The sequence below is a fragment of the Maniola jurtina genome, chromosome Z, assembly GCF_905333055.1.
Source record: "Maniola jurtina chromosome Z, ilManJurt1.1, whole genome shotgun sequence".
NCBI classification, from domain to species: Eukaryota; Metazoa; Arthropoda; class Insecta; order Lepidoptera; family Nymphalidae; genus Maniola; species Maniola jurtina.
Window position 1 is genome coordinate 4,041,797 of NC_060058.1, and position 18,758 is coordinate 4,060,554.

The following is an 18,758-nucleotide window of genomic DNA, read 5'->3' on the forward strand; positions in this document are numbered from 1 at the left end:
GACAATAAAAACCATAATTATTCATGAAAGCAAATTTTTTTGATTAAACAGATCTAATCAAAGATAAAAACATGCAAAATTATAGCTCATTGATTTGATATCTAATCCAAGTTATAGCTTTATTTTTACAGGACACCTGTGGCGATGGGTAACTTTAGAAATATGTTAAATAATGTGAAATTGACCACGACATGGAAAAAAAGATGACAACAAAACCAAAAACCATAATTCATCTAAGCAAAAATCTTTGATTAGATTGATCTAATCAAAAAACATGATAAAAACATAAAAAATTATATCTCATTGATTTGATATTTATATTTAACAAAAGTTAAATAAGCTTAAGTCTGTGCTAAATCCATAGACAAAAGTTTATTATGCACTTATATATACCTACCAGGACATGCTACCTAAACAAGATTGTGCACTGAGACACCAAAAACGAGCCTATTGAGATAGCGCTAAATTGGAGTGTGTCCCTTTCTATTAGGGTGACAACACGATTTGATAATGTAAGACATTTGACGGATTATATGAGAATAGGAGAGGATGAATCATCATGACAACCCGTCGCCGCTCACTACTGAGCACGGGTCTCTTCTCAGAATGATAAAGGTTTAGGCCAGTCTGCCACGCTGTAGTTATAAAAGTAGAGAAATTCAATTTTTTTTTGTTAAATTTCTGCGAAATAGTACCCAGTCATGTTAAGTATGGGTACCTATAATATAGGTAAGTAAAATTATTTTGTATAATCTGGTGCATGTGTTTAGGTCCTAAACAGTTTTAGGAAGTTCGTAAGCAAGGCATTTGGGAAAATTGATGGTACAGCGTTTCTTTTTAAAAAAATATTCAGTGCACACGAAGCCGTAGCAAAATCTTCCGCTTTAAAATGCATTCCGCAAACTGCCGAATATTTGGTCATATTTCCCGGAACGACAGCGATCCATTTTTGCCTTAAGTCTTCATTTTTGGGAAATCTTTCGATAAACAGAAAAAAACACTCCCATTAAACAATCAAATTATGGTTACCTTACTACTTCTGTATAGTATAGTACAGAATGTTTGCCATATTGTTTTGCTTGACACCCAGTGTTGTCATCCTATTAATTTAAAAAAATATTTATAGTTAATACTTTTTAAACTAAATGATATTTTAATGACATTATAAAATAAAGATAACAGTATGAAAATTACTGCGAAAACAAAAGAAAGTAATCTTGTTGTTTGAAATTAAATAAACAATGAATAAGAACTTTGTGAGCTACATCATAATTCGTACCATAGAAAATATTTTTTTATGCTTGCAATCCATTAGACAGTGACACACTCCAATTTATAGACCTCTCGCTCGGCTCGTTTTTCCGCTTAGCATAATTGTATTAGAAATTGGACTTTATGCTAATCCAACAGAATTTATTTTTGCAGGGAATGAAAGCTGAAGTGCACAATCATGTTTAGGTAGCACGTCTCTGATACCTACTTAGTCTGTGATTATGCATTGCTGCCCATGCTGCTAGTGCCAGACGCTTCTGAACTGTTCTGTGCCTCTATGGCGCTCTATGGCGCTCTATGGCCAAAGAGAATATAACATAAATATAATCACTACGTTACGTTGGCACTTGGCAGTGATGCCCAAAGGGTATGTAATCACTAGTGATGCCATTAGATACCTACGTCAATATTATCTGGAGTCTGCATAGAGATAGTATATAAACAAGGAGTCTGGACTAGTATTAAATAGTTAGGTATCTGTGCATCAATTAATTATTGCCGTATGTTCCTTGGTAGGTATAGAATTTTGATTTTCGAGCACATCACCATAACATCACTGATCACATGATACGGCATAGGGTTAGGTAGGTTTTTCATTATCGTATGATATACGGCAATCCAATATCGTTTCACAAGGAAACTGTTCTAAGGTGTGTTCGCGGGCACACGGGTGTGCCCGCGAAATTCAAATTTTATTTGGTAAATTATTGCGATAAAGTAGGCTTATGGAATTTTAATTACGCCAATGGCAGTATCATCCTCACAGGTTTATATGAAAATCTTTACTTGAACGGGTCCAGTTTAAGAAATTAGTTATAGTATCGACTAATTATTTGTGAGTAACTCTTGTACTGTAGGTGTAAACCTGTGAAGATGATACTGCCATTGGCGGAATTAGAATGCCATAATAGAACTACACTAACTTTTCAGTTAGTGTAGTTCGATCTACGTTATCGATTCTATCTACGATTATATCTTTTACTTTTATTAGAACTGTAACTGGACTGGACGATTTTTTTTCTTTTTATATATTATTTGGAAAATTTTAATCGGATTAAATATTATTATCGATATAATCCCCAAAACATTTTTTTTGTAATTTTTGTCTGTCTGTACGCACATCACGCGAAAACTAGTGAACGGATTTGAATGAAATTTGGTACACTGGTAGCTGATACTCCGGGTTAATATATAGGGTAGTTTTTATCCAGAAAAAATTAGGGATTATTCGGGATACGGGATCAAACTTTTTATCGATTTCACTCAATAACTCCGTCAAAGAAGCGATTTTTACAATTTTTTTTTTACAAAGGATGCACTGTCAGGTTGGTACCATGTAAGTTTGGTGAAGATTTGATGAACAGTTCCGGAAATAGAGGATGGAACTCCTCAACGAGTAACAGCAAAAAGATCGCGATCAGTATATTATTAGCTTAGTGGAAAGTATACTTCATCATGCAACACATTTAATAGGTAGGCTGCCTGTGCGAAGCTGGGGCGGGTCAATTAGTTGTTTAATAAACTTTCAATCGGTGCCAATGTGGAATCACAAATAATGTGAAGTGTATATTATGTGTAATTGGCACCGACTCCAAAAAATAGAACTACTCTTACTCTATTTATGCTTAAAAATTCTCTATAGTTATAATTTTTAATAGTAATTTGTCGAAAAAGTTGATTTTTAATCCCTGACCCAAAAAGAGGGGTGCTATAAGTTCGACGTCTGTATCTGTGTATATGTCCATTCCATCATTCCATTTACACGCACGAAACGTTTTGCGTCTTCATTCCTCATACGCATGGCTAAGGTTTGGAATACTCTTCCGCGATCTGTGTTTCCTACCAATTACAATCCGGGTATCTTTGAAACAAGAGTGAATAGGCACCTTCTAGGTAAACGTGTCCCATCTTAGACCACATCATCACTTTCCATCAGGTGTGATTGTGGTCAAGCGCTTACCTATAGTGAATAAAAAAAAAATCTGTCTGTGGCATCGTAGCTCCTAAACGAATGAACCGATTTTAATTTAGTTTTTTTTTGTGGTGGCTTGATTGAGAGTATTCTTAGCTGTAATTTGAAGAAAATCGGTTCAGCCGTTTGAAAGTTATCAGCTCTTTTCTAGTTTTCTTATAGAGGTTTTTGTGTTGGAGGTTTTTTTAATTTTGAGTTATTTAGTTTTCACTTCCGTCGGCAGTCCCCACATCCCGTGGTCGTCACTGACTGCCAATTTGTTTGCCACTGGTGACTAACAATCATCGCTAAGGAAAAATTAAGAAAGTGTTTTTAAATTTAGAATCATAAAGATATGACAAATCACTAATTGGTGACAAATTATTTCTTTTAGTTCCCAGCCGTGTCTGTGAAGCATGATTTGTATTATATTATAGTATTTGCCAATGCTAATAGTCGTTAAAACCGTGAATTTAATAGATTTGTGTTGAAGACCAACTGAGGAACTTTATAATGGCTAATGCGGATCTTAGAAAAGAGGTGATGGCGGTACGGCCTCGGAGCGTCTATACAGCCCATTCTTTTAATCAGGTAGGTTCTAGATTCAACATGAATATTAAAAAGGTGCTGTAAGGACCAGCGCGCATAATATGGCGGAGCGCAGTGCAGAGCATTTTTCACAGTCAAAATAATCAATTGTGCATCCGTGCCATCGATGTATATAGCCTTTCCCGTACAATTCCGTCCGCAAAAGTACGCTTGAATCTTATGTCATCATCATTGACAAAGTCAATAGACTTTTGCCATCGATGTACTTTTGCAAATTATATCGTGCTCGCGCATTCTCTGGTAGAAATTCGCGTAATGTGTCACGCGATTAGAAAACTTCGCGGGCATGCTCTGCGCTGCGCTCCGCCACATGTACGCCGGCCCTAAGTTATCATGGTATTAAATGTTTTTTAAATGTTAGGTAGGTAGACAAAAGTCATCACATCACACTTCACACTAATATTATAAAGGAGAAAGCTTGTATGTGTGTGTGCGTGTGTGTGTGTGTGTGTGTGTGTGTGTGTGTGTGTGTGTGTGTGTGTGTGTGTGTGTGTGTGTGTGTGTCTGTGTGTGTGTGTGTGTGTGTGTATGTTTGTTACTCCTTCACGCAAAAACTACTGGACGGATTGGGCTGCAATTTAGAATGGAGATAGATTATACCCTGGATTAGCACATAGGCTACTTTTTATCCCGGAAAATCAAAGAGTTCCCAAGGGTATTTTAAAAAACCTACATCTACGCGAACGAAGTCGCGGGTATCAGCTAGTAATAAATAATTGCTATCATCATAATGTAATTTATTTATTTGCTCATATTATTTTACTTTTTGTTGTTTCTGTTATTTTAATGTTTATTGTTTCCGTTATTTTTTTTAATTGTTTAAAAATAGAGTAATAATGAAAGAATAAATAAACGAGAGTTCATTATTTATTTAGACTGCGACATGATAATGATCCTCGGCGTTATTAGGCATTTAATAGGTACCTACCCAAGGGGAATACCGTCATACAGGGGTATATAATGAGATTCACTATCTATGGTATGGTTTTTTATTTTTAATTATATAGACTAGCGCTTGGCTGCAATCAGACCTGCTAGCAAGTGATGATGCAGCCTAAGATGGAGCGCGCTTGCCTAGAAGTTGCCTATTCACTCTTGACTTGAAGGTACCCATATTATAGGTGGAATGGAAAACTGATGCCGGAAGGGCGTTCCATATCCTAGCGGTTCGGATTAGAAAAGAGGAAGCAAATCGCTTCGTACGTGTTCGAGGAATTTAGACTTCGTATGGACGCAGACCTTGACGATGCCTGGCAGATATAAATATAGATAGGAAGTTAGGTACTTTAAAATTAAAGAGGAAAATATTTCAGGAGGAGTCAAGCTTATCCACTTTTCAAGACTACAGCAAGTTCCTTGAAGGCGGTCTTGGGCAAGCCGAACTCGTAGGCGCAGCCGGCTGGCAGCCCCCGTGGAGGGCTCCCTTGCAACGGAAGGCCCACTTTTATCCTGGCGATGACATTTTCCATGCTGACACTTGGCGGGAATTGGAGGTTTGTACCTATAATAATAATCAAACAGCCTATTTACTGTAAAAAAAAACTAACTGGACAATTTCTGTACATTTAACACATTTCGACGATTTTAATTGGCAGAAGGACCTTCCTAGTATCTACGTATTACTATTGTATCGATAAGTAGGTACCTATAGGATCCATCGTTGCTTTATATTACTAGTTGATGTCCGCGACTTCGTACTCATGGATTTAGTTTTTTAAAAATCCTGCGGGAACTCTTTGATATTTCGGTTCGGGGCAATGGGATATAAACTGAATACACATACCAGTGCCAATGGTAGGCAATGGGTTAAAAATTAGCCTGTATAGTACCTATGTACGTCCACGGGAAGCTGTCATTCTACCTTTCAAAGTCAGATAGACAGACATACAGCCACACTTCGCATTTATAGTATTATTATGGATAAGTACCTAAAAAGCATGTGGGTACCTAGTGGAGAAGAAATAAGCAGGAATTATTTTGAAGGTGTTAAAGGATCAGTCACATCTTAGGAACTATGATGCTTACTAGTTTGCTACTTAAGCATGCACACGCTCTCGGTGCGTTTCCTACGCGCAGATGACTTGTAAAGTGCTTTCGTCTAAATAGAAGGAGCTGTTTTTAGGGATCCGTACTTCAAAAGGAAAAACGGAACCCTTATAGTATCTCTTTGTTATCTGTCATTTATGCCATTTCGCTGCGACATATACATATACCTATTAGGTACCTACCTAGGTTCAGGAGAGTCTCGCCTCTCTGTGGTAGACTGAAAAGGCCGCCGTAGGCTTTTGCTGTATCACTCCACATAGTTCTTATCGCCTGTTGGGTTCAATATTGGTAATTGAAATTTCCTTTGCCATAAGGTAACAGATGGGATTGGAGGTGCAGCCTATAATGTTTCCGTGACACCCCATGGTACTGTCTGCATGCGGCTGAGAGATCGAGTAAAGTTCGTATAAAAATTTAACCAATTATTATTTATTTTAAAGAAATGTATATGTATCAGAGAATATTAAACTAGAAACTTTTCGGTCCTTATGACCACTTCTCGATATGACCACTTTCCGATACATTTATTTCCAGATACGACCACTTTTCGGTGTAATCAATAACTGTCTCGTTGGCAAAATGGTTAGAATGTTCGACTGCGTATTACGACTGGGTTAGATTCCCGGGTCGGACAAAAAATAAAAAATAAAAAAAATAGAGATTGGGGTTTCTACTAAAAAATCTCAGTAATAGGTAATAGCGTGGAGTTAGGAAGTTGGCGATGTGCCTCGGAGAACACGTAAAGCCATCGATCTGCGCATGATCTCTCTCCGGATCTCTCTGTCGGAAATCAAAATCGGTTCATCTGTTTAGGAGCTACGATGCCATACACAGACACATGGACATGTTAAACTTATAGCACCCCCTTTTTTTGGATCAAGGGTAAAATAAAAACACTGAAATAACATTGCTAAAATATAAATCTAAAAATGAGATTTGAATTTTTAAATGTGTAAAAATATAAGTGGCGATTTCGAGAAGTGGTAATATGATACTGGAAATGAAAGAGGAATGTAATATGGAGAAGTGGCCATACCGGAATGTAGTAAAACGGGGAAATGGACAAAAGTAACACGAAATGGTTATATCGGTAAGTGGTCATATTGGGAAACGATCATAACCGGACCGTGAAACAGGTGGTCCACCAGAGGTACGGCCAGGTACGGTAGGTCTGAAGTGTTGAAGAAGAGAGAGGTAGACATATGTAATGCTATAATTTCAGGGTGGATATGACCATAGATGGAGCGGTACGCCTGACCAACGCCAAGAACAACATAATCCTTGCGCTGTCGCGTTCTGGTGCTTCGGCAGCTCTGATCCATCCGAACGGAAGAGTTTACCAGTACGGCTCGCGCGTTGAGATACAGGCGCGCCACCAGCAGGGAAATAATAAGTAAGTGCCTACCTACTATGGAACGGTGATATAATAAGACGTCGATCTTCTATTCAGGAGGCCGGGAGTTCGATCGGTAAAAAAAAAAAAAGATTCCGACGAATAGAGAACCTCCTCCTTTTTTCGAAGTCGGTTAAAAAGATATTTAATTACTTAAAACGCACAATACTCCGAATAGTTAGAACTCGCGATCGAACCCCCGACCGTCGATATACACAGGTACTAAAGGTACTATTAATATGAAGCGTAAATTTTAAATTTTAATTAAATCATGTCAACCGACCGAAACTACAGTATAGACACAGGAGTGCACAAAGGTGTTGAAAAATTAAAACGTCACATGGAGCCATGGAGCGAACATTTTAAATTGGTTTTTTCCGCGACGCGACACCCGATATTGTGTTGCAGCTGAGGTGCGACGCTTTGTTAGTGTGCAAGCAGAGTGCGAGCGGGGCGGCCAGCGGAATCCGCTATAGCAGGAATCACAAACGCATAGTAACATTAACGCACTAACCCATTACTAACCTAAGTTTGTTTACACTTGTTATTGTTTACTCATTCAGTTTTGTTTTTTTTTTGTTGTACTCATTATTTACTCATTCATTGCACAAGATAAATAAATAAATTTTCTTTCTTTCTTCTTCATAGTCTCATTATGCGTGCGCAGAGTGCAAGCGGGCGGGTGGGCGGAAAACGCAGCGAGACTCCGGGTGCCACGGGCGGAGCGGGTGATCGCAAGTCAATTTATGTTTTCCGTTCGTCCATCATATCGATAATTACAAAAGATTTCATTAGTGTCGTGTTACGAACGCACACTGGAACGAAATTATATTTGAACTTATCAACAATTCAACTAGTGTATTGTTCAATATTATCTAAAAAAATAGCCCACCTAAAGAACGAATCTGTTTCCGGAAATTCAGACAAGACGTTTATGCTGAAACGCCCCGCAAACTACTGTGTTCACGAGTAGAATATGCGTTTTCCGCTTCCACCGCCCGCGCCGCTTGCACTCGCCACTCTCTTTGCACTCTTAGGCTGGACGCCTACTGATTTATTTTCAGCAACTGAAGCGGCTGATTTTAGCTAGGTTGTCCAAACCGAAGCGTGAATATTTTTTAGCTTATCTGTACAAAAGTTTGATCTTTTATAATGGCTAATAGAGATAGGAAGACGCTTTGATGATCCACCAAAGTGAAGATAGAGTAAATGAGAGGAGATGAGAGGAGTGCAGCGGGCAGAGTTTTTTACCAACGAACAGGAAAATGAGACATCTATTCTATTCTTTGGCTTAACTGTGCCAATGTAAGAGTTAAGCTAAGCGGAGCGGAGATGTGTGAATAAAAATATCCTATCTATATATGTCTATGAAACATCTGCTCTCCTACCCGCGCATCGGTGGATATCGCGCTTTACAATTATGTAGGTACCTATTGTATGAATTCTAGTTGAATGCTCTCATTGGTTTTCATTTAATGAAAAGTCAAAGGGATGGCGTGCCCGAGGGTGGCTTTGTGCTCTGGCGCTTTGTGAGCATACGATATGAGTTCCTCGTCAGTGAGTTGCATTGTCGTTCGATATAATTAATATAATATACATTATACGTTGGCTACAAAGTTTTATTATACTGACTTAGTTTAAGTTTATTCACTTACCTAAGTACTCATTTATCAATAGGCTGCAATTACATATGTAAGTTTTACTCACGTAAGTAGAGTGATTAACTTATGACAAAACTAATGTAAACTCTCTTAAGTATAAGTGTCATTTACCTTAGTAATTTTTTTTTAAAGAATATTAGCCATTTGAATCATGACTAACATTCCCCTTTCGCCTCCAACTAAGCGTAAAGCTTGTGCTAGGAGTGGGTACGACAATAGTGCAACGGGCGGGGTTTGAACCGCCGACCTTTCGGGTTTCAGTCCGCTCTTAATATAGCCGTTGAGCTATTGAGGCTTTTTGTCAATTAATTGCGTAAAATCTGTTCTCCTTTTTGAATTCGGTTAAAACACTATTCTAACCATGAATTAGGTACTGTACATGACATGAATTAGGTACAGGAAAAGAGCAACCACCGAGTTTCTTGCTGGTTCTTCTCGGTAGGACGGCATTTCGAACCAGTGGTAAATTATTTTGACGATTCAAGCGCCGGACACACAGGCCGCGTATGCGTCGCGTAAGCGTAGACGTAGCGCGTACCATTGCGTTGTAATGTATGGAACTGTATGAGACATGGCATACCGTTTGCGTGGCGTGAACGTTCGCGTAGACGTAATGCGTGCAGTTATGTCTACGGATTCACGCGCGTCACTACGCTCGTGTCACGTGTACGTGCTTGGTGTGAATCGGCTTTCAAAAGCACTTCTACTTGAATAAAAATCCATTCTATTCTATTGTAATGAGTAACAATGTTGAAAGGTATGCCAAGATGTGGTACAAGGGAGTCTCGTTCACCGCAGAGCAATGCGCATTGGTGTACTTGGTGGACGCTGCCGGCACGCGCACCACCACGGATACCTTCCTCGACATGAGCCAGGACTTCACGCTCAACGTCTTCTACAAGTGAGTTTGATAGTTCTTTTGATAAAACATAATGTGATGCAATGATATTTATTGTGCTGAGACATCATGTTACGTTCAAAAAACGATAGACGTCGGAGTCTCAAGGTCCTAGAATAGTAATCTTGCACCAGAAAGCGTAGCGTTGGAAGACACCCCCAACCCCCCCCACCTTCCCCCATACAGCCCGCTGACAGAAGATGGATGTACAGACGGACGGACAGCGGAGGCTTAGTAATAGTCCCGTTGACTCACTTCGGGTACTGAAAATTTCGGGAATCAAGGAAGTGACACAACATTACTATTTAAAAATGTATTTATTGCTTTTCGAAGTATTCTCCGCGAAATTTGACACATTTTTCCATACGATGGAACCAATCATTGAAGCAACCATTCCATTCGGAAGTTGGGGTCTTCAAAATGGCCGTTTTGTAGGCGTCCACAGCTTCTTCAGGTGATGAAAATCTCTGACCACGCAATGTATTATTTGAATGTGATCCTGCGTGGAATCTTTCGAGAGTTCTGACGCACCAAGTAACGCGAGCCGCTTTTTGCTCTTCACAGAGCAAATGCGGTATCCATCGGGAAAACAACTTTTTTACACCTAATTGTTCATGCAAGAATATTTGTATTTGACTCATGCCAATGTCTAAAGTTGCCTGAATTTCGCGGTATGTCACATGTCGATCTTCCTCAATCAGCTTACGCACAGCATCAACGTTTTCTTGGGTGACTGCAGTTTTTGGACGACCTTGACGGAGATCATCACTGAGCTTGACACGTCCACGTTGAAATTCAGCAAACCAGCGATAAATTGTGATTTTGGATGGGGCTTCATCACCAAATGCAGAAATCATCCGGTCAACACACTATTTTTGTGTTAAACCACTTCGAAAGTCATAATAAATCATCGCTCTAGAATTTTCTCGAGTCAATTCCATTTTCTCAACGACTAAACAAGTTTGACAAGACCTTGTGACAAGACCGAGAATCTTTTTTTAAATAAATAAATGGTATTCGATTTTTAAAACCAAGGAGTTTTCAATTGAAAAGATTTTAATATGACAGGGACAGTGGAAATATTCCATTCCCGATACTTTTAGTGCAGCCTATGTACCTGGTCAAACTGCAATCAAAATCTGAATTATATGGAAGCCCTGAATAAAATCGCAATCGAGTGGCTAAACTTTGTACAGCTATAATTTCACAATTGCCAGCGGCTCGAGGCTCTGGCGCCTGAACGAGGCTACAAAGAGTTTTCATCGCCGCGAGTGTTTGCCCCGACTCTGAGCCGCGCTCGCATTCTAAGTGTTTCTACAGCTATTGTGTTCAACCGCTTCGTTTAAATGCAACATGGATTTGTGATTTTCATTTCCATTCAGTTTTTGCAGCGTCTTAAAAATTCAAGTTAACATTCTTTCATAGGTAGGACAGAATTCAATAAGTAGGTACATGTGCATAACATTTTGGGAGCTCATTCGCCAGTTTTGCTCTGAATCAACTGTCAAAAGTCGGATTTTAGTATTTTATCTAAGGGTAAGCCTTACTTTTGACATGAAAGTTGACACAGCCAAAGTGGTGTGTGAGTTCTGATATACGTATGTATACATAATATTTTCTCATTAGGTATTATGTACCAATAAAATTGCCAAATTATAACCTGCTTCTTTGTAAAGCCTACTTTTTCTATTTTACCCCCTTGCTTGGTGATAATGGTGCATATTGCTTGGTTGCTTTCTTTTTAGGGTTCCGTACTCGAAGGGTGCCAACGGGCCTCGCTCAGCCTCCGTTGTCCATCCGTCTGTTTATCAACGGGCTGTATCTCATGAACCCTAATAGGTAGAGAGTAGAAATTTTCAGAGTGGGTATATTGCCGCTATAACAACTAACAATAAAAAAACTAAGATGGTGAATTTTAAAATGGCCACCATACAAATATAAAAATGAAAAGTGCATAGGGTACCTTGGAAGGCTGGCGTTGCATATCGCATGGTGCTCATTTTACCAAAAAGATTTGTCTGTTTTGGCGGATTAAAGCATATTGTACTTGTTGTTCTTTCTTTTATACTTGCAACTCAACAAATAGGTATTGTCCTACGTTATTCGTGGGTATAGCCAAACAATTTTTTGAGATAAAAGTATAAATACCAAGTTTGTAGTGTACAAAAAGGTTTAAAAAGTAGCCATAGATAATGGAGACAAAATTAACATAATAATGAAGATACATTGTACGCAGCGAATCTCGTCACGGTCCGTCGTACGTGAACGAAGCCCTGACTCTGCTGCAGGCTGTGCAGTACTGGCTCACTGATGACGGCATCGATAACTGGATCATCAACAATGTCCGCGTCAGCCAGACCTCTGATGGACTTGTCCGGTAATTTTTTCTTCTCAATATGCTTACAATAATATACTCAATTTTTATATTACAAATATATGTGTAATATGGCAAACATTATTGTAAATTGAACATTTGAAAAGAGCAACCGCCGAGTTTCTTGCTGGATCTTCCCTTCCGAGATCACGAGTGACATTTACTATAAATGACGTCTGCCTATATACAGGATGCTACCAGATCGCTAGCGAAAACGAAGACAGGTGATAATACTTATGGTTACTGATAAGATATTACAAAAAAAAATGCGAAATAAATCCTGTTTTTTTTTTGAAAATTTCACAATATATTGCAAATAAAACATTGACTGACGCTAGAGGTCAACGAACGTTGCGCAAGAAGGTCACTAGGAAGAGTAGGCCACTAGATTCGAATTTTGCAAGCTATACATTGTGGGTTTGAAAAATACTAAATCAATAAAAAAAATTCAAAAGAAAAATAAAACCGACTTCGAAATTTCTTAATATGCTCGCTCGACTTCATACCTAGGTATATTACATGTGTAGCTGAACAAAAATTATTTTCTACATTTTAGTGTTTTTGGTTTTTCAACTAGTCTGTTTTATTTTTCTTTTGAAAATTTTTTATTTCACATTTTTAGTGGCCCCACTGTACTATAATATGTTATGCCCAGTTAAAACCCTACTGTTTACTAAGCTAAATTACACTGATCGCGAGCAATTTGCTCTTATCCATTAAGGAGTTTTGTTCTCCATCTCCGAAGATATTCATCAGATCTTCACCAAATTTATATAGGACCACCTGCACAGTATACCTTTTCAAACAAAAAAAAAAATTCCTAATCGGTCCAGGGGTCTTTGAGTAATCGGGGAACATACGTAAAAAAAAAGATCCCGACAAATTGAGAACCTCCTCCTTTTTTGAGGTGTTGAGGTGGTATTAAAATAACGCTAAGTTTTTGCTAGCGTTCTGGTTACACCTGTATAAATATTGAAAGTACCTATAACTTACAAAACACAAAGATGTACACGATATTATCTATCTATAGGTAGGCTAAGTGGATGTTCGTAAGAGCCGGTTCCCACTTGTCGTCTGTCTGGCCCGGATTTTAGTCGGATATTCCAGTGGCACAACTTTTTATATGAAACTATTCACACTTGTATGAAACCGATTTTGTGTCAAAATGTTCTACCACTGGAACATCCGATTAAAATCGACAGTCGACAAGTGGGAACGGGCTGTAATAGGAATAAAAACTGTCAATTCTGTCGTTCATTCGAGCGCAGTTTAGTAGAGTACCTTGGCCCACTCATTTTGCATACCGCGATGACGACACTTTGCTATACCTGCCTAATATCAAATTGTTCTGAAACTGGTTAAATAGATTCAAAGAATGCTCTTCAGAACTCGGAATGAATAAAAGTTCTTGACCTATATTAAAATAATAACCTCATGGCCAACATTCTATTTATCGTACAACACAATATTGTCAGGAGGTTTGTAAATTGGGGTGGGTTTGGATAGACATACAGCGCTCCCTATTTTATCTTTAGTGACAGAAAAAATTGCAATTATGTTTAGCCATCCCTATTAATTCACTTGGTCGCTTTTATAAATAACAAAATTTTGCGTTTCTGGAGGTTTCACAATCAGTGCATTGAGCATTCAGCACTAGCTGATACCCGCGACTTCGTTCGCGTGGATGTAGGTTTTTTAAAATTCCCGTGGGAACTCTTTGATTTTCCGGGATAAAAAGTAGCCTATGTGCTAATCCAGGGTATAATCTATGTCCATTCTAAATTTCAGCCAAATCCGTTCAGTAGTTTTTGCGTGAAGGAGTAACAAACACACACACAAACTTTCTCCTTTATAATATTAGTGTGATTTCTATTCAATGCCCAGTTTACGAAGTATTTACTTCCTTTATAGGATCTTCTAAGTATAAAAAAATATAAGTACGTACTCATCCTGGCTTGGCACTATTGGTTTAGCTATTCTATATACTATAGCACTGGAATTCACAGTCGAGAAAGGGGCTTTTTAGGGAACTATTTGGATGACCTGTGTCATGTTCAACCTTTACTCACTGCATTGAGGTTGAATATGACACAATATGTCGTCTAAATGTCCTCGTACGTCTAAACCTTTTTCGTAAATCGATGATAAAAATGGCATTGAAATGTGGAAGTTAAGAAAATCCACAGGCAAAAGTGAATCTTGACTTTGTTTTATTCTAGAAACTAGCCGATGCCCGCGACTTCGCCCGCGTGGATTTAGGTTTTTCGAAATCCCGTGGGAACTCTTTGATTTTCCGGGATAAAAAGTAGCTTATGTGCTAATCCAGGATATTATCTATCTCCATTCCAAATTTCAGCCAAATTCGTCCAGTGGTTTTTGCGTGAAGGAGTAACAAACACACACATACAAACTTTCGCCTTTATAATATTAGTGTGATAATAATTAAAACGAGTGTCTAAAATACGAATCGGTACTTTGATAGTACGAACAGTACCTACCTAGTCGAAGGTTTTATAACAATAAAGCAATTTCTTATTTGGCAATGCAGAATTTGAATTTTACGATTGTAGGAACTCTTTTTGGTCAAGTGATCACGTTGGTCCTATTTTGGCAGCTAGGACATTAATTGATTCTAATCACATGTGATTGCCTTGCTGTATGATGTAACTCACAATGGCTAATGGTCTTGGAAGATGCCTTCTTTCAAACAAAATATTCACGATTTCAAAACATTCTGGTGGGAGACTTCGGTCGTGGCTAGTTACCACCCTACCGTCAAAAGCCGTGCCGCCAAACGATTTAGCCGGTACGATGCTGTGTAGAAACCAAAGGAGTATGGGTTTAATGAAAAACTGCCATACCCTTCCAGGTTTGCCCGTTTCCATCTTAGACTGCACCATCACTTACCACCAGTTGAGATTGCGGTCAAGGGCTAACTTGTATCTGAATTTAAAAAAAGGGCGTGAGACTATTGACATATCACGTGATTTTTTTCTTCTTCTTTATTAATTTTTTCACATCATCTATCAATAATGTAGACCACATTATTGATAGATGATGTAAACACATTTCTACTTCGCTCCGTGGGTACCGGGCCTAATTGTTCGTTGCTGGTAGGGTCCATCGCTGCAGTCACAAGTACCAGCTCCGCACGAGCCCCAGCAATGGCTCGGCGTCTATCACCAGCCCCTTCCTGCACTGCACGGCCTCTCTCGGACAGACTCAGCACCTGTTTGTTAGGTGAGTGACAAGTATATCCTATATCCTGAATCGACGATATATCAAATATTAGGCTCTGGGGACGTGAAATATAATTACATATTTCACGTCAAAAATAGCTTCGAGTTACCTGCGTCAAATGTACTAACATTTGACGCCTGTCAGTGACGCTTGTTAGAAATTCCCTGACTGTCGTGAACTGCGCTACAATTGCCTTATTTCTATCATAATTGGTTTGTTCTGTATCGGAATTTGTTCCCAGCTTGTCGTTCAATTTATCAGTTTATTCTTGCTGCAAGTGTGTCTCTTAATAATGTTATTTTCTCCGAGGGAGGTCTCACTGTCTTGACAATCGAGTAATTACAATTAACTTGTGTTCTATTTTTGTCAAAAAATATCTATTGGTTTTTCCAAAAGCCAATTTGGCATTGCAAATTTTTTAGTTCCTAAAGTCCTTAAGTTACTCTATGGTTACTGTTTTTGACAATAAATCAAAATGGTTTGCAGAAGTCACGATAATATCTTAACATTGGGCCAAATCAAATGGATCTAGGTCAACTCTAGGCAAACTCTACTCTGTCAAACTATTAAAATTACGTGAGAGCGAAGTGAGCCTTGAAATAGTTTTTTGTTGCGTGCTTTATTTCTCTGCTTTACTTTCGAATGAAATTATGTTTTTATGTTGTGATTTTAACTGATATTACTTGTTTTTCCCGTGTGGTCCTCACTTACTCGTTAGTATCTATTTAGAGTTGTGTAGTTTGCACCCTTTCAACCTACGACGTAGTTAAAACACCAGTAAAAGTGAGTAGCGAACTCGTCACTCGTCAGTACAATGAACTTTGCAATCTCTGAGGGAAAACTTTGAATTTCACTCGTCATATTGCCGAGTGCATTATAAATGAGGGTACCCATTGTTGGCAGGCGCGGGGAGAGGCGCATGCATTTTGACGGCAACTCCTTCATAGTCCGCAACGCAGGCCATTCGGCGGGCTTCGACGATAAGAACCAATTAAAGGTGTATTAATACCACAAACTACTTCTCTATAACGGCTGAGCTCACATTGGCTACTAAGTATACCATCGAGCAACTGAAGCTAATGAGAAAGGAGCTCAAGCTTCTTCCCGGCGATTATGAAAGCTAATAATATGTTCGGACTTCAGATGCTCCTGAGCTTCTCGAAGCTGCTAAAAATAAGCGATCACTCATGCTAAAGTAGCCAGTGCACGCCCAGCTTAATCCTTTCCGTTTAGCGCAGACAACTGATTATTAGGGAATGTACACAAAACTGCGATGCGACGCAATGCGAATTCGCAACGCAAAAAGTTGCGACACGAATTGCTGCGATGCGATTTCGTGCGGCAAGGCGTCGTCTCCCTTCCACGATAAGGTGACCATTCCTTCGAATTTGATGCGAATCAATTCGAAGGAATCATCGCAGGTCGCATCGCAGTTTTGTGTACAAGCCCTTATCGCTTCGACAGTTATTTCTTTGACGCTAACGTTTCACAAGAAAGCGATTCTTTGAAAATGAGTGCAAGTATGACCGATTCCCACCTTTCGATCCAGCATTTGTTAATTTTTTCGTAAACAAACGAGTCAACATGCGTTTGTGTAGCTTAGCCGAAAATCGGCCATTGACACTCATTAATTAACAAAAGTGCTAACTGTCTGGAATAAAGCGATATAATGCATACATTTTAGAAAGTACTTGCCGTATTTGCATATTGCACTTTTGCCATGACTTTTTTGACGTGACAACGTCTTATAATTCGATAGAGCCGGCTGCACGCACGAAAAAACGACTCATGCGGCGTTACCTCGCTCTGAGGCGTTCCATGTAAGGCTTGAAGTGCAAGCGAGAGCGCGGAACGAGCGACAAAGAAGCACAATCGGCCTTTGTTGTCACGTTCAACTATTCAGTAAACCGACTTTACAGACAACCAATTTTTTTTGCGAGACTTTTTTTAAAATGTATGCACTATATTATGATCAACTAGAATTCGTGGTCTGCGTTGGACTTATTTCGTTTTCACACAATAACAACAATATTCTTGCCTTTGTAAAACTAATATGTCGAATGTTGTACAGAACTCTGCAGGCCCCTAAATCTGCTACTTAATTGATTTATTTAATGATTTCCTTTTGATTTTTGTGTAAAACTAATGCATCAAGTTCTTTTAAAGTCTGTGTGATTTTTGTTTTACTTCGGTCTATAAACTTACATATGGAAGGGTTAGTATAATAGTAATCGGTTATATTAAAGTTAACAAATAATATATATTACCTAAATACTTTATGATTGGAAACTTTTCGTTTGAAGTATTGTTATTTTTTTAAACTAATCTACCGTCATATTTCTATATTGAATCTATCGATAATCTGTAGATAATTTACTTTTGCAAACGTAATTTGTCAACAAGATCTCACAACTTTTGACAAATAAAGTTGCATCGTCAGATAAGTAATATTTAATATTGAAACCGAGCGCATATATAAACGCGTATTCGTTCGTTATCCCATACCCATATTTTCGCGCATCGGTTATCGATTGAGTTGAAACTTTGTACAGTTGTTGTTGAGTCTCTGAACCTTCATGTTTTGTTATCTCAACACACAATATAAAACGCACGAGCCTTACGGGGAGGGGGGGGGGGGGCGCACAAACCCCGCGCGAATGACGTGCGGGTCCCCCCCGCCTCATACCCCGATTGCCATCTCAATCTGTCGCATGATATAGATTAATTAATGTGACAGCTAATTAGATAAAATATTACTAATGAATGAAATATTTAAACCATAAACTTAAAAGGCGCAGTTGATAGCAATAATGACCGTTTACTGTTATTACAGACCAGAAAGTTTTTTTAATGCCAAGTTATTTGTTTGATCCACCATGCACAAGAAGCATATTATAATAGTAAATAAGACTACAGTTGTATACTAAGTGTTATGTAATCTGTGACCCATAACGTATCTATTCAATGGCATATTGTAATTTCTAATTTGTTTTTTTTTAATGATTTTACTACTTAACAGTCCCTATTAACAGTGCAATACCTAATCGTATTTACACTTTTATGTTGATGCTCTTTATATATATTTTTTTTATAATTGTATATACTTCATTTAATGTGTTATTTTTGCTTGGAAACTATAATGCATGTATATTACAATATATGTATAGTGAGAATTGGATCCATTTCAACGCTGAAAATATATTACATTTATTATAAGGTTTACTCCACACGAGTAGATATCTCTACTCACTGTGGTCTACTCTATAATCCAAGCCGGACCTCTATTAATACTAGTACGCTGGACTTACGATTGC

General features: G+C 38.4%; 1 protein-coding gene across 1 annotated transcript; it reads left to right on the plus strand.

The window, feature by feature from the left end:
• Positions 1–3,585: 3,585 nt before the first annotated feature.
• LOC123880471 lies at positions 3,586–17,214 on the plus strand. The gene is made up of 8 exons (XM_045928612.1): positions 3,586–3,814; positions 5,146–5,325; positions 6,193–6,278; positions 7,101–7,271; positions 9,690–9,833; positions 12,067–12,207; positions 15,322–15,444; positions 16,348–17,214. The coding sequence occupies exons 1-8, from the start codon at positions 3,737–3,739 to the stop codon at positions 16,448–16,450; spliced, it is 1,026 nt and encodes a 341-aa protein (XP_045784568.1). The 5' UTR covers positions 3,586–3,736; the 3' UTR covers positions 16,451–17,214.
• The last annotated feature ends 1,544 nt before the right edge of the window (positions 17,215–18,758 follow it).

Coding starts and splice junctions, on each gene's coding strand:
- LOC123880471 (XM_045928612.1), top strand. CDS start 3,737: ATGGCTAATGCGGATCTTAGAAAAGAGGTGATGGCGGTACGGCCTCGG. Junction 5,326..6,192: donor ACACTTGGCGGGAATTGGAG/GTTTGTACCTAT, acceptor CTTTGCCATAAG/GTAACAGATGGGATTGGAGG. Junction 7,272..9,689: donor CACCAGCAGGGAAATAATAA/GTAAGTGCCTAC, acceptor CAATGTTGAAAG/GTATGCCAAGATGTGGTACA.